The 15,873-nt window shown below is 44.7% G+C and overlaps 1 protein-coding gene and 1 long non-coding RNA gene across 19 annotated transcripts; one reads left to right on the top strand and one right to left on the bottom strand.

Moving 5' to 3' along the window:
* Positions 1 to 602: 602 nt before the first annotated feature.
* On the bottom strand, positions 603 to 3,347 carry LOC124097904 (uncharacterized). Its single transcript, XR_006853396.1, has 2 exons — positions 3,026 to 3,347; positions 603 to 786 (listed from the first exon to the last, which is right to left on the bottom strand). It is a non-coding gene; the product is annotated as an uncharacterized LOC124097904 (long non-coding RNA).
* On the top strand, positions 2,141 to 14,994 carry LOC124097846 (hereditary hemochromatosis protein homolog). Of its 18 annotated transcripts, none has more exons than XR_009227506.1 (8): positions 2,481 to 2,799; positions 3,597 to 3,720; positions 7,160 to 9,355; positions 9,730 to 9,875; positions 10,130 to 10,405; positions 13,454 to 13,723; positions 13,881 to 13,991; positions 14,355 to 14,994. XR_009227506.1 is itself a non-coding variant. In XM_058581988.1 (8 exons), exons 3-7 carry the CDS (start codon positions 7,114 to 7,116, stop codon positions 13,985 to 13,987), a joined length of 873 nt encoding a protein of 290 aa, XP_058437971.1. In that variant the 5' UTR covers positions 2,488 to 2,799; positions 3,597 to 3,720; positions 6,999 to 7,113; the 3' UTR covers positions 13,988 to 13,991; positions 14,355 to 14,994. The 18 variants fall into 18 exon arrangements, 12 of the variants coding, with proteins under 12 accessions (XP_058437972.1, XP_058437980.1, XP_058437971.1 ...); XR_009227505.1 differs by lacking the exon at positions 3,597 to 3,720 and having other exon boundaries at positions 2,486 to 2,799; positions 6,999 to 7,187; positions 9,250 to 9,355; XR_009227507.1 differs by lacking the exon at positions 3,597 to 3,720 and having other exon boundaries at positions 2,487 to 2,799; positions 7,160 to 7,187; positions 9,250 to 9,355.
* The last annotated feature ends 879 nt before the right edge of the window (positions 14,995 to 15,873 follow it).

Genomic DNA, 15,873 nt, shown 5'->3' with positions numbered 1-15,873 from the left:
ATGTACAAAAAATATAAAACTGTACATGCAAAGTTTCTGAGTTGCAGTTTCTGAGTTGCTCTATAAGCAACATCATATAAACTAATTTTTAATTCTAAGTTAGTAAAGGGACCAATGTTAGTTTACAGAGAATTAAAACAGGCTTTGAATCTGCTTAATAAAGGCTAATGAACAACAATTTTTTATTATATATATTTAAATTTATATATATTTAAATTAAATACATATTTAAATTAAATTAAGTATATATTGGCTATAGATGGACACAATGCCTGTATTTTGTTTATTTTTATTGATGCCAGGATCGAACCCAGTATCTTACTCAAGTTTGGCAAGTGCTCTACCACTGAGCCACAACCCCACCTCCAACAATTTTATTTTTGACAACCACAAATTTAGAGTCTGCATATCAACATGAATCTTTTCTAATACGGAGATTGTGAAAATAGTTAAAGAGGCAAACTAGTTTTAAAAGCTACAGACTAAAACTCAGCAAATGTCAATTTTCTCTTATATCAAATATAAAGAATGTAACAATCAATATTCTGGAAATGCATTTAACATTTAGGTTACTGAATGAAGGTTACAGATACACTGATAGCTAATTTAAAGTACTAACAGGATTTATGCTCAATTTAAAATAACAGCAGCAACTACAAAAAAAATCTTCACAATGTTTAGGTCATTTAAAAACGATGCCAGTATAGAAATCCGAAAAAGAGAATCCATAAATAGGTTAATAGCCATTTTTATATAATCTTCTATTTCTCTTGGCTGGTCTCAGGCCTGCAAAAAGGAAAGAAATAACAAATAAAATTAAATTTCTTGAGTTTAAGAATTCTGGCAATACATTTAAAATAGAATTTATTATAAACCTTAAGAGGTTTTGCTAAGGCACTCGGCTAAAATGCAGTCTAGACATTTTGTGCATAGGCTCACTTTCCAAATCTATTGAATTTCATAATTTATCAAACAACTAATATTTTGGACAAGCCAGAAATATCATATACAATGTCTTAGTTAATTCTACATTGCTGTGACCAAAATACCTAACAAGAGCAAAGTAGAGGAGAGAAGTGTTATTTGGGGCTCACAATTTCAAAGGGTTCAGTCCATAGACAGCCAACCGCATTGCTCTGCACCAGGTGATGCAACACATCCTGGGGTGGGGGCCAGTTAAGGGAAAAGGCTCAAGAAGCAGAGGGGCAGGGTGAGGGGACAGGCAGAAGAAAAAGGCCACAGATCAGATGTACCCTTCCAGGGCACACAATCATCAACCCACCTCCCCCAGCCATGCCTCACCTCCTAAAGCTGCCACCCAGTCAGTCCATTCAACCTAAGATGGACTGATTAGGTTACAGTTCTAGTAATCTACTCATTTAACCTCTGAATATTTATTTTCTCATTAACAGGAGATTTGGGGGGACACACCCTATCCAAACCATAACATTTCATTCCAGTTCCCCAAAGATCATGTCCATTTCCCAGTGCACAATGCATTTGGTCTGTCTGGAAGAGCGCCATGGATCTTCGTTTCAGCATTGCCCAAAGTACAGTTTCAGCTGAGACTCAAGACAAAATTTTGCCTGTGAGCTCCCATAAAACTCTAAAGCAAGTTACGTCTATGCAATAGACACTGACCTAAAATAAGTATTCTCATTCCAAAAGGAATGAATAGAGGCCTAAGAGAAAGGAATGGGCCAAAATAGACTGACACCCAGGTGAGAAACCCGGTCTCATAATTTCACCTCTAACTCCTTCTACAGTTTTGAGACGTTAGCTCCCAAGGGCTTGGGCAGCCCAGCCCTTTGGCCTTTCAGGGTCAAGGCTTATGGATTTGCTTTAGCCTGGATTTCTCCTCAACCAGAAGCTTTTCTCAGGAGACAGGTCACATTATTCGTGTCTCTCATTTTCTGGGGTTTTCATTCGGTGTCCCCTCCACAGCTTCACGCAGCACCCTCTTAGGGGCACACCGCAGGGACTTCAACCCTGTACACCGTGCCTGGCCTCCCAGGCGTTCCTTTGAAATGTGCGTGGAAGGCTTCAGGACCTCCCAACTCCAGCATCCTCGATTCCTGCAGAACCAGCAACACAGGGATGGTGCCAAGGTGACTCACGGGAGAGGTGAGGGTTTATCAGTGGGAGAGGTGAGTAGAGCAGCAGGAGCTGTGTCCGCAGGAGAAGGGGGAGGAGGCTCCGCGGGATCCCCAGACCCCGCTCTGGCACCACCGGCCCGACTCTTCCCACCTGCTCGCAGCCAGGTGGGACCTTCTGCCCGCCCGACGGAACCCCAGCGGCAGACTGAGGTGAGTGCGAGGCGCCGGGGAGCCAGTGATGGGGGGCACGCGTGAGGGTCGGTGGCCGCGCAGACCGGAAACGTGCCGGGAGGGGCAGACGGGGACGTGCGGGCGGGGAGGGGCAGACGGGGACGTGCGGGCGGGGAGGGGCAGACGGGGCGGCGGCTGCGGCTGCAGGGGGGGAGACGCGGTCCGCGGGAGGGGAGGGCAGGAAGGTGAGGCTGGGAGAAGGCCATATCCGAGAATGAGGAAGAAACAGTAGGACAATGGGAAAGTGGGTCCCCAGCGAGGAGAACGTTGGCCGTGGGACGGGCAGAACCGAGGGGAGGGCGGGAGCGAATCTCAAAAAGCCTGGACGTTTTGCCCGCTTCCGGCGACAGAAATTGTCGGGTTCAGTGGGGGTTTAAAATCAGAAGTTCCTTCTGGGGCCGCTGTGACCCGTGTACTTTGGGGTCTAAGGAGAGGACTCCGTGTTTCCCACGACCTCCGGGCACCCTCGCCGGTGAGTCCCCAGTTCCGCCCGCCCCCACCTGAGGAGCAAGGGCCAGGGCGGGTCAGGCGTCCCTGCGGCCTCCGCGGGCCCAGAGAGGGAATGGCTCCCCCAGGAACTGGGACCTCGCCACAGTGCCCCCCGGGGCCTTGAACGGGCAGGGTCCAGGGCACTCGTGCGACTTAGGATCGACCCCACCGTCGGAAAGGGGCTGGAAGGTCGGGAAACGGGAACTCACCCCACTCCTGGCGGCCGGATGAAGGCAGAGGGAAAGAGCGGCTTAGACATTTCCCCGTTTCAAGGTGGGAAGGGATGGACTTCAGTCCCCTGCAGGAGAAGCCCCCCAAATCCATCCCGGGTCTTGGCACCAGATGTGAGGTCAGGCAACGGGCATCAACCAAGAGGAGGCCGATTTAAAAAGAGACTCCCTCCCAGGGAGGAACTGGATCAGACAGAGTGGACAGGACTAGGGTCTCAGGAGAAACCGGTGGGAGCTTGACTGGACTGGAATTTATGGGGCTTACAGCAGGAAGGGAAGGGCTTGGGACAGCAAAAGGTGTTTTTAGAGTCCCTTGTCTCGCTGGAGTTGGTGTGTGTGTGTGTTGGGGGGGGGGGATCTGGCTGAAATCCAAGATTGGCCAGGAGATCCCACTGATTGACAGGCGTTTCCATCAGAGCCTGATTTATGTTCTCATGAGTTGTCTGGTGCTTTGTTCCTAAGTCACTGCCACCCACCTGACACAACCGATGGCCCCATTCAAGTGGCCTCAAGTGGCCTGGGATGTGATCAAACTCCCCTTCTGTCCTAGAGAAAGGCCTGACCAAGGTCCCAGATCCCAGGATTTTACCTGTATCCTGATGATTGTGCAGCTGTTGGTCCAACTCTCCAGGGAGTCGGTGGCAATGGCTGCTGGGAAGGTACAGGTCCCCCAGGTAAAGGAAATCCCAAACTATCAGGTGTCACCATCTCCTTCAACTTGAGGGGCACAAAGGGCCAGCATGATTGTCACTTCCCAGTCAGGGAACCAAATATTGCGAGAAACAGAGTATCAACAAGCAGCCAGCAGCACTGGGAGAGGAGGAGAACTTCAAGCTTTATTTACACCAACAGACCTCCCCCAAAAAACAAAAACTACAAATCCTGAGTCCTGACCCACAGTTTCTCACAATATTTATAAGTTGTTTGATGTCATCTTAGACCCATCCTATCACTGGGGCTTTTTCCTCTTAAAAAAAAACCTAATCTGTGTGGCTGAAGGCCTTGTGCAGGGTCTCTAAATAAAGCATGCCGACAGAAACAGGTAAGAAGAAAGGGCTCTTTTCACAGGCATCTGTTATATTTCAAGGGGAAGTAGTCAGAATCTCAGGGCAGATATTTACAACCCAAAAGGTAGGGACCCAAGGTTAATTAGGCTTCCTGGAGGAAGGCTGAGAGAGGGGAGTGGAACTGACTCCTTCCCCAGGCCTTAGTTTCTTACCATAATGTTTTTGTAATTTCATTTCAAAAGCGGGTCTGGTTTTGCCATCACACCTGGGCTTGGCCCTGACTGTCTTCCCCCATATTTTACATCTTCTTCCCTCTGTGTGTGTTTGTCACCATGTTCAAATCTCACCTTTTTATAAAGACACCAGTTATATTGGATTAAGACCCACTGTAATGACTTCATTTTTAACTTTATTCAGCAAAGTCCCTATTTACAAATAAGTTTATACCCAGAAAGATGAAGAATTAGGACTCCAGTTTATCTTTTCTGGGGGATGAAACTAACCTGTATGACTCACAAAAACTTGCATTCCTGGAATTATGTCATCTTCTGGGGCACCAGAGCATTATAGTTCTGTGTGAGTGATCAGGTATGATTTAGACACCTCGTAAAAAGAGAAGGAATAGTTATTTTATCCACATTTCTGTTCTTGCTATTTTTCATTCCTTCTTGCTGATGTGCCAAGATGCTTTCTCTTACCATTCTTTCTCTTTCCACTGCTGCTGTCAATCATCTCTAAGGGTCAACCTCTAGCAAAACATTTCTTTTTCTTTACCTGAGAATGTCTTTATTTCCCTTCATTCCTGAAAGTAGCTTTACCTACAGGATAAAGAACACAGTTTGTTTGTTTGTTTGTTCTTCCTTTCACCCCCTCCAGAAATAGGGAGTATCAACAGTATTAACAAGAGTATCAACAAAAGCATGCTTTCTGTCATTTCCTTCCAGTTTCCGGTCTTTCAGCCACCACTCTCATCAAACTTGGGGTTCCCGACTAGACACTTTCTTTCTGGCTGCTGTCAGGATTTCTTTTTTTTTGTCTTTAGTTTTCTGAAATTTATGAAGTGTTTGGTGTGACTGTTTTATTTGGGTTTAACTCAGCTCCTTGAATCGGCAGGTTTATGTCTTTTTGCCAGATTTTGAAATTTCCAGATATTATTTTTCAAATGCTCTTTCAGCCCCCCTGCCTTTCTCTTTTCCCGTGATTCCGATAATATGAATATCAGGTCTTTGGTTCCGAGCTTCTCAAATTGGCAAAAATGTACACACTCATTAATAGACCCTAAGACATAGTCTCTCAGAGCAGATAAAACTAAGGAGCAACAGCACGTGGATAAGATCTTTCAGTGTCATAGCCCACTAAGAAATCATCTCTGCGTCTGTACTGTGACCACACATCAACTAAATCCATTCACCTCCCTTCAAGGTTCTAAGGAAACTCAAGACCTACTCTGAGTGCCAATGAGTGAGGCCACATGGTTTTGAGCTTTCCACCCTATTCCTATTTTCTCATGATTCCTGTGGATTTTAGTGTTCTGTTTTGTTTGTAAGTAACTTGTTGATCAGGAATGGGTCCATCATGCTATGGCAACTGTGTACTCTGTGCTGGGCATTCTGCAAAGCATCAGGATTATGAAAAAGGAAATGGTTGCAGACAATGAGGACTCTAGTGGGAGAGTTGATATATTGACACATATTTGTAAGTCTGTAGGATGCATTTTCTAATGTAGACAAGTATGAAATGCTCTGGAAGAGCCAGGAAATCTTCCATCCTGGGTTGCATTTGCCTTCACAGAGGGTCCAGCATGGTTTGAGCATTCATTCATTTGATCCTTCATTTAATACACACACACACACACACACACACACACACACACTGAATGGCTCAGTAATAGTGCCAGAGGAGTTGGAACAAAGTCTCTGAGCTCAGGATTCAGGCAGGAGCTTCAAGAAAAGAGAAGAGGGAGAAAGGCCTTCCAGCAGAGGCAAGAACATACAAAAGACAGAGACTAGACATCTTAGTATGTCTTAGTATGACTCTGTGGAAAAACTCCTGGAAGGAAACACATGAATATGTCCGTGGGGTTTTATCTTGGAGAGTGAGATTACAGATGCTTTTCACTTTCTTCTTCCTTTTTCTCTGGTTTTAATTTTTCTCCAATTAACATGCAGTGAGGTTGTAAAGCAATTTCTATTAGCAGTAAGTGCGATGTTCACTGGAAAACACAAAAATGATATGGTTTTCAAAAACTGTTGAAAGTTGTTGCTGAGATGTATTTTTGAGCTGCCCATAGGGGAGTAAAAGCTCTGTCAAGTTTTATTCTGTAAATGAAACTGGGAGAAGGAAATAGAACTTGGCTGCCTGGATTCTAACCTTGATCTGGTCAGGCCATTAATTCTCCTCAGGTCAAGGATGCTACAGAGCTGTGGTGTTCTAGCTCAGTGGTGCATCACAAGGAAGCATCTTTACCCACCAACTTGCTTAAACTCTCCTACTCTCTGTATTTCAGTAGGTTTAGGATGCATCCTGGGTACCTGAATGTATGACAGACTCCCAGATGCTGATGCTTCTTGGTCTGTGTTAGGGTAGCTGGTGCAAATATCCAGGAGAGACACATCTCTGAGTTCAAGCAAAGGTTTATTAGCAGAGAGTATCCGCTAGGCTGTCCTTCTGCCAGACACAGTCACTTCAATAGAGATTTTATATCTTTTTAAAACAAGGAACAGGAGCAAGCTGGAAATGACCTTGGGTGCAGGTGGCTGGGTAAGGATAGATTTTTGTATTTAGAGACCCTGTAGGGAAGGGGTTATGGAAACAGGGTATCTTAAGTTTTTTTTTCTTGGTTGTTTTATAAGTTTTGGTTCTGAGTCCCAGAACCAAAATGGAGTTACTAATGTCTAGGGACCTAACAGTCTGTGGGCACCATTTTGATTTCTCCTGCTTCACAGTTTGTACAAGAGCACAGCAGCCTGGACACCAGCAGCAGACCTGCAGGTCCCTGCCTGTAAAAATTTTGCTTGACTTACCCAGCTCCCAGCAGGGAATTCTCAACTGCACTATGACATGGCTTCCACTGCTTCTCCTCTTCTCCTTTCTTGGCCCTTCACAGAGCTATGCTTGTCTGGAAGACCCAGAAGGTGAGTTGCCATCTAGGATGCCCAGGGTTCTTTCCACGCCTTCTCAGATGCCCTGGACGCCACCCACTTCAAACAGCTCCTGTGGTATGGAAATTTTCCAGGCAGTTGTTTCTCAGCAAGGACCCTGCTCTTTCCCTTAGAGGATAAAGTAAATAACATAATTTTTTAAAGTTCTGAGGTCCTTTAGCTCCAGTTGTGGGAATTTGTGCAGAATGTCTCCTGTGCCTAAACTGAATGTAAGGGCGGCGGTAAGCCAACAAGGCACAGCTGGAGCCACAGAGCCAGCCTGGACCAGAGTCAGGATCATATTTGGAAGGAGTTGGGAAAGGCTCAGGAAGAGGTAGAGCCAAAGGAGGGGTCCCCACAGTGTAGTAGAATGCAGGAAATGAAGGATGGGTTGGGGCAAGAGGAGAATTTCAGTATGATCATGAATTATGTGGAGGGAGGGAACTGGACCGGGTTAAGGTGGCACCCTGTGAAGGAATCTGGGGACTGAGAGGAGTCAGGGAGGGGCAGGTGAGAGGAGACCTAAAGTGCACAGTAATCTGATATCTACTTTAAATGGGTAGATGAAAAAGAAAGAAGAATTTCCTAGCAAAGTTTCAAAGCTGTTTGTTGCTAAAAATTCACGCTTGGTTTCTACCACTTGTCGCATAGCATGGCAAAGTCAGGAATGAAGTCCATTGAAAAGCAGCCTTAGTTGAAATTGGGATTATTCCTCCCTGAGGATGCTACTGAAATCTTCATGACATGACCTCATTAATTTCTGTGGGTTCAGAGTTATCCACCTTTGTGAACTCCCATAATATACTCAATACCCATTTGCAGATAGAATAATAAGTTCTTCAGAAGATGTTGAGAATCTTAAATCTCTCTTCTGTGCAAATTGTCCAGCATGATTCTTGGTCCAGAACTGCAAAATGTATTTCATTTCCCATTTATCCCCTTAATGAAGAATCAGACTTGAACCATTTGAGACTACCTTTGAGGAACAAAGATAGAATCTGGGAGCTGGAAAGCCCTTCACCTGCAGGAAGAGGTCAACCTAAGGTATCTGCAACACTTCAGTAGAGAGGAGATGCCTAATGAAGAACTGCGGGCCAGATGGCCTCAGCTGGAGTGTTGTTGGATCAGAGCTACGATTTGGAAACCTTTATCTAGAGCCAATATGTAGGGTATATTAGATGGGGGAGGGGGAAAAAGAAAATGCCTGCAGTGGAGAAGTTGCGGCGTGTAGGAACATAAGAGGTGAAAGGAGTAAGGCAGCATGGAGTTCTCATTTCAGAGGCCAAAAGACCCTCCTGGACTCATTGTATGGAAATGCAAAATCTTATTTAGAGAAAGAAACAAACAAAAAAAAACAGGAATCGAGAGTTTCTTTCCTTTTAAAAATATTAATATTTGATTCTAATCTCCTACTGTTAGGGCAAATCAGATACACTTTCAGGTCCCATCTGGCCCATGGATGTCCAGTTTCTTACCTTAGGCTGGAGAGTATGCACCTCTGAACCTGTTGATTAAAAATACTGGAGAGGGATGGGGATGTGGCTCAGTGATAGAGCACTTGCCTATCATGTGCAAAGCCCTGTTCAGTCCCCAGAATTGCAAAACGATTTTTTTTTTAAATGAAGCACTGAAAATGCAGTAGGTAAGTCTGTGTAGAAGATAAATAGGCCATTTAAATTACATGTCTAGAAAGAGGGTACAGGTCAAGGTTGGAAATACCCCATAGAACGGTTCTCTACACAGGATGAGTCTCTCTCTTATCCCCTCAGGGCCATTTAGCAAGTTCTGAAGACATTTTGTGTTGTTAGAGCTGAGAAGTGCTACTAGAACTTAATGCCTAGGGTCCAAAGATGCAGCTAAACATTGCACAGAAATCCATTCACAACCCTAACCTGGCCCCAGATACTAGCAGTGCTGAGACTGAAGGCCCTGGGTTAGAAAACTGTTTGCAGGGGGTTATCAGTTCAAGTGTGGGAGATGAATTAGGCATAGAAAGAGGAAAACAGAAGAGAAAGAAAGCAGCTGTACATGGGATGAAGTGGTGTTTGGGGAACAGCTCTGTGAAAGCACAGGAAGAAGAGCCAGGCACAGACAGGCTCCTGAGAGGGAGTAAATCACCAAGAGGAGCTGCCTGGTCTCAGTGTTCTGATCCTGTTACTCAGGTAACTCTCTTTCTGTTTTGTTTGTGGACTAATTAGCACCAAAACTCCATTTGGCTCTGTGTCTTTTGAGTAAGGATTTATTTTACCATGATTTATAGCCTTGAAGAAAATGTGTCCTAGCCAGAGGATCATAGGAGACCTGTGGGCCTTGGTAAATAGCCAGGCTTCCCAGGAGTCATAAGTTCCTTGAGTGGCTCTGGGTGGGGCTTGTGCTCTCAGAGATGACCCCTCTGTGGTGCTACTACCCACGTCTTGATTTCAGAGTCATCTTCCCTCCACATTCTCTACACTACCATAGCTCCATTGGTCAAATACAATACCGAGACGAAGGCCCTTGCATATGTGAACAATCAGCTCTTTCTGAAATTCTACAGTAGGAACCAGAGCATTCAACACTGGGGTCTGTGGGAGACACTGGAAGGTTCCGTGGAGTGGAGAGAGTTGGTACAGAATGTGAAGCTCTTTGGGAGGGAATTCTTGGTGTTGCTGTGGGACATGAAGCAGCATAGCCAGCAGCCTGGTGAGTAGGAAAATGAGCCCTGAAAGTCAGTGGGGACAAGACTCCAGGAGGGTGAGGTGCTCCATCCTCCCCTAGCCCCCTGTTTCTCAGGAGCATATTAAAGTCTCAGGACACCATCAGAGTCAGCTCTGCTGCCACGGAGTAGGGAGGGGAGTAGTCCTCTCTGCCCTAGAGTCCTCTTTCTATGCTTAATGCATCTCCATTTTGCAGAAGACAGAGGAAGTTATGCTCCTTTTGGGGCTTTGGGGCACCAGGGCCTCATATTTTGCAGATGGCTCTGGGCTGTGACCTCAAGGAGAATGGCAACTTCAAGAGCTTCTGGAAATACAGCTTCGAGGGACAGGACTACCTCACATTCCAGCCAGCAACACTCTGCTGGAAGGCTGATGCTCCTGAGGCCCAAAGCATGGCACAGAGTTTGAAGAAGGATAGAGACTTGGCCCAGCACCATGGTGCCTTTATCAATGGTGACTGCCAGCACTATCTTCAGAAGTACCCAGGACCTGGGAAGAAAGCTTTGGTGCAATCAGGTAACTGTCCCTCTAATGGAATCGGTTAGACTAGCTTTGGCCTGAGACTCTCCATGCCTTGCCCCATTTTTAGGTGAGGGAAGCCAGTGCCCATCAGAAATTCACTGAGGCTCAGTGTCTTGCCCTGTGGTCCATTATGGCTGGGTCTCGATTCTGTCAGAGCAGGGATTGGCCTGAGGGCATGGGGGAGGCAGACAAGAAAGGGAGGAGCAATCCCTGACCAAACTCACAAGAAACTGAACAGGGACCTCAATGACATTTACTTCATGGTCTCAACACCAACTCCCTGGAATGGAATTCATGTTTCAGTTTGAATGAGGCATCTGCTTCCTGACTGGAAATTCAACATGAAAAACCAAAGTACCCTGTTTTCCTTGGATGAGGTAGAGAGTCAAAACCTGGTAAATTGTATAATTTTAAAAAGTACCCCTTCACCTCAGGCAACTGTTCCTCTCTGCACCAGCTTCAGTAAATTCCAAGTTAAGTTATTTTGGGGACCAGGGCACGGGATGTCACTCATGGTGGTTTTGTTTCTCCTAACTCCTGTCTGAGTATTCGTGAAGCTCCCTTCTCCTGTCTTGCACACCCTTCCTACTGTCGTGTTTAAGCAACCGTGGATTGGACTGCAGGTTGTGCTTAGATTGTTACTAGAACAACCTCATGCCAGGTAACAGGCCACAGGAATGCAGAATCTGGATGGAGGTCACACAACTACACCTGACACTGAGCTAGCTGTGAGGAATGTGACCACTAGGCAGAGTTCAGTTGCTTCCAGGGACCTGACCTTGGAGAGGCTCCTGCTCTGGACTGAGTGGGCACTTAGGGGACTCAGGACTCACAATTATACATACCATCAGTTGGATTGTAGGAGAATTAGTACTAAGTATTTTAGCTTCAGAAATTATTTCCCGACCTAAAAATCTCTGGTCATTATGCACAGTCAAGCAAGAGAGGTGACCCAAAGTTATTCCGGGGAGGCTGACGGCCTCACAGCTATTTAGGATACATACTTAGGTAAGTGTCTCCTAACCTTATGATGTCTAGATTTAAGCTAATAAGTTATAAAGTAAATCAAACCCATTATGTCAATATTTTATGTTAAGAAAGAACATATGCATATTTCCTATTTTAAGTATTTCAGATAATTAAAAGTCTGTGACTGATATAAGGTTATAGTTGAGATAGCAATTATCCTTGTGATTTTTATTTTGATATCTTACTGAGTTTAGAAGCACTTTTAGAATATTTGAGAATATTTAAGACTCATCCTATGAAGGATGAGCTTAGACTTTTAAAAGGTACTGAGGCACTTGGGGTAGTTATGTTAATTGAGCATTTAAACACTTTAGAAATCTAATATATCAATTTATAGTCACAATTGAAAAGTTTAAAAAATGTTATTAAATTGCAAATCCCTATCAAAAATGATTTAATTATTTAAATTAATAAATGCAGTAATGAACTTTGCAGATTGAGAGTTTAAAGAAGAACTGTTAATTTAGTTTTGTCAAATAATCAGTAGAATCTTACATTTTTAAAGTACCAAAGGAGTTCTTGAAAGATCCTTCTGTATGGAAAAGAACATAAAATGCACATTAATAACATCGACCCCACATTAGTGGAGAGGTGGGGTGAGCAGCCTGACTTCTGGGCCTGGGGACCTGCTGAAGCATCTGGAATGTCTGTCACCTGCTGCTGCAATACCAGCACCCACCCCTTGAGTCCAGCCAGAGTCCAGCTTAGACTCGTGCTGTCCCACAGCTGCTAACATAATGAGTTAAAATTATGTAAAACTTAGCATGTTGTTCCTCTGACACACTAGCCACTTTTCACATGGTTCTGAACAGTGTTAGAAGATGCCTATTATCTCAGAGTTTTATCAGACAGCAGTGTTTGGGGACATTCCCCAGCTCTTGCCACCTTATTATATTCCTTAAAAGGGCTCAAAAATAATTTACATGTTTGAATTTTGCTCACAGAATTTCAGCAAATCTGTTCCCTGGAAGCACAGATGCTGTGCTGTTCAAGACTCCAGGATTCATCCTCTTTGACATTTCACTCACCTGGAGCTAACTTAGCAAAGCACCATAGACTTGGGGGCTTCAAAAAGAACTTTTATTTCCTCTCAGTTCTGGAAGTTGGGAAGCCTGAGGTCAGGTTCTACTGGCTCAACTCCTACTAAGGGCTATCTTCTGGCTTTGTAGGCAGTGGCCTCTTCCTGTGTGCTCACATGAGGCTCCTTGGTGCACATGGGGGTGCAAGGAAGAAAAAAAATAGACGGCTCTCTCTCCTGCCTCTTTTTATATCAGCACGAATCCCATCACTCAGGAACTCTTTGAGTCCTAATCACTTTGCAAAGGCCTTATCTCCAAATACCATTACATTGAGGACAGGGTTTTAGTTTATAAGTTTGTGGGGGACATGATTCAGTCCATAGCATTTCCTGTGTTAATGTTCTGGAGCTGCAGTTTCAAAGTACCTCCAACTGGGAGATTAAATAAGAGATGGTTATTATCTCACAATTCTGGAGACTGGAAGACTGAAATGGAGATGTCCTCAGGCTTGGTTCCTTCTGAGGTCTGGGAGGGAAGATCTATTCCAGGGCCCTCTCCTACCTTCTGGAAGCCTTGACCTGAATAGGCCTCCTCCCTGTGTCTTTTCATGTTTTCCTTCTGTACCAATTTCTATGTTGAAAATCTCCCTTTTCATAAGGATGCTAGTCAGTTTGGATTAGAAGCTATCCTAATTAACTCATCCTAACATGATCATCTGCAAAGAGCCTATTTCCCAATGAGGTCACATTCACAGGTGCAGCAAGTTACGACTTCCACAACTTTGGAGGGGTATACTTCAACCTACACCACCTACTTTTCCACGAGGGTTTCCAGAATCATGAAGGACTGAGACTGAATTGCTAGATGAGGGCCCAAGGCCAGCCTACAAGTGTTTTCTGGGTCTCTTGAGCTGAACTAACATCTCCAAGTGGGAGGAGGGTGGCCCAGGGAACAGGAGAGCTCAGAATTCATCCTGCTTTCACTCTGCCCTCAGAGTCTCCTTCAGTGTCTGTGACCAGCTGTCAGAGCTCTTCCTGGGAAATAGTGCTGCAGTGCCAAGACCTGTGCTTCTTCCCTTGTGCTAACATGCTGAGCTTGTGGAGGGGCCAGGAAGCCCTGCCCTTGGTCCACAGTGGGTATCGGCTGAATGGAAATGGAATCTGTCAGTGCTGGGTGAATGTGACTGTCCCTAGAGGAGAAGAAGCCATGTACTCCTGCCATGCTAAGCATGGAGGCCTGAAGGAGCCCCTCATCATCAAGTGGGGTAAGAATATGGACTGCTGAGGTTGGTGGCCCAGGGTGGGTCTGGAATATTCACCAGAGCAGAGGTTAGGATGAAGACCTGGGATCTAACATGCTGGTGAGGTGGGGAAAGGATTCCAAGTGCTGCTGGTGAACCCAAACATTGTATCTCATTTCAGACTTCTCATCTGACTGTACACGCCCACAACCCTCTGCTTGGGTGTTCATTTTGGCAGGTGTTTCGACCATACTTGGCATTGCAGGTCTCTGGGAAAAGCTAATCTAATCAGGTAAAGAAAGATGGGGTTTATTGTCTACTACCGAGTCAGCGGCTGCAGTCCTTGGTTCCGGTCTCCCATTGTGGAGTAAGCACTCAGCCCTGGCCACTTACTTGTTCAGGAATAGGGTATTGAAGGTCTTTAATTCTCCAGGAACCACATCTACAAAAAGGAAGGAAAGAAAAAGAGAGAAGAAGAGGGGGGGAAGTATTTTACGTACTCCTCCTGTTCCCATCTTTCACTTTTCATCCACTCTTGCAGGAAACCTTCTTAATGAGCCAAATGGGTGTTTGGGGTTAAAAGTGTTACTCTCAAAGTATATTCTACACATGCATTTTTCATTCACTAACTTAATGTTCTGTGGACTCTTCTCAGTGACTGGATGGATATTGACTCTACTGCTTACCACTCCATGCAGTGCAATTGATCCATTTTACCTCTCCATTCTCCATGAAGGATGCCAATCTTCCCACTTCTTGTCATAGCAGGTGGGGAGAGGGTAGCAAATGCAGAGGGTGTACCTCCTTTGTTATTATTTGTCCTGTTATGATTTAGATATGAAGCGTCCCCCAAAAACTCATTTGCTGGAAACATGACCCATAACATAGCAATGGTCAGAGATGAAAAGAATGGAATAAGAGAGCTGTAACCGCATGAGTGGATTTATCCATTTGATGACTTGAATCTTTGAATGGACTACTAGGTGGTTACTGTAGGCAGGTTGGTCATGGTAGGAGGAAGTAGGTCACTCAGGGCATGTGATTGGGGATTGATTATATCTTGAGGAGCAGAGCCCTCCTCATGTTCCCTCTCTGCTTCCCTGCTCCCATGAGCTGACAGCTTTCCTCCACCACACCCTTCTACCATGATGCTCTGCCTCACCTCATGCCCAGAACAATGGACTGAACCTCTGAAATCATCAGCTCCCCCAAAACTGTTTCTCCTCTAAGTTGTTCTTATCATGTATTTTGATCACAGCAATAAAAAGCTGACTAACAAGTCACTGGTTACTTCATGATCCCTGGTAATTATTTCTCACAGAATTTCAACACATAATTGAAGAACATATTTATCCCCCACAGGATACATGGTATATGATCATTATTATTGTTTATAGCATAACTTTACACACACCTATTAATTTACTTGAAGTAGGAATTTAAATATGTTGTTTAAACAAGTGTTGAACATGAGCTGTATCCCCCCCCCCATAGGGTAGGAAAAAAGATTAAGCCAAAGGTGCCCCAAGGACTTAACACCAACATAATACACAAATATTTACACTAATTAGACAGATAGCTATTACAGTATTACCAGGGAAACAAGTCATTAACTGAGACAGCCAGAATTCAGATCCCTTAACAATAAGTGTTGGCGAGGGTGTGGGGAAAAAGGCACACTCATACACTGCTGATAAATTGAAAATTGGTGCAGCCACTCCAGAAAGCAGCATGGAGATTCCTCAGAAAACTTGGAATGGAACTACCATTTGACTCAGTTATTCCTCTCCTTGGCATAAACCCAAAGAACCGGAGCATACTATAGTAACACAGCCACATCATTGTTGATAGTAGATCAATTCACAATAGCTGAACTTGGCACCAGCTTAAGTGCCCTTCAGCAGATAAAAGGATAAAGAAAACGTGATACATATACACAGTGGCATATTACTCAGCCATAGAGAAGAATGAAATTATGGTTACTGGTAAAGTAAATGGATGAAACTGCAGACCATAATGCTAAGTAAAATAAGCTAATCCCAAAAAACTGAAGGCCGAATGTTCTCTCTGATGTGTGGGTGCTGACTCACAATAAGCAGGGATTGGGGGGATAGCATTTCACTGAATTAGACAAAGGGGAATAGAAGGAAGGGAGAGGAGGTGGGAAAAGGAAA

Source organism: Marmota monax, unplaced genomic scaffold (genome assembly GCF_021218885.2).
Source record: "Marmota monax isolate L192 unplaced genomic scaffold, Marmota_monax_Labrador192_F-V1.1 WCK01_AAM20220418_F8-fsc00141, whole genome shotgun sequence".
Lineage (NCBI taxonomy): Eukaryota > Metazoa > Chordata > Mammalia > Rodentia > Sciuridae > Marmota > Marmota monax.
Note: the sequence above shows the minus strand (reverse complement) of the source record. Positions and strands in the feature narration are given on the sequence as shown.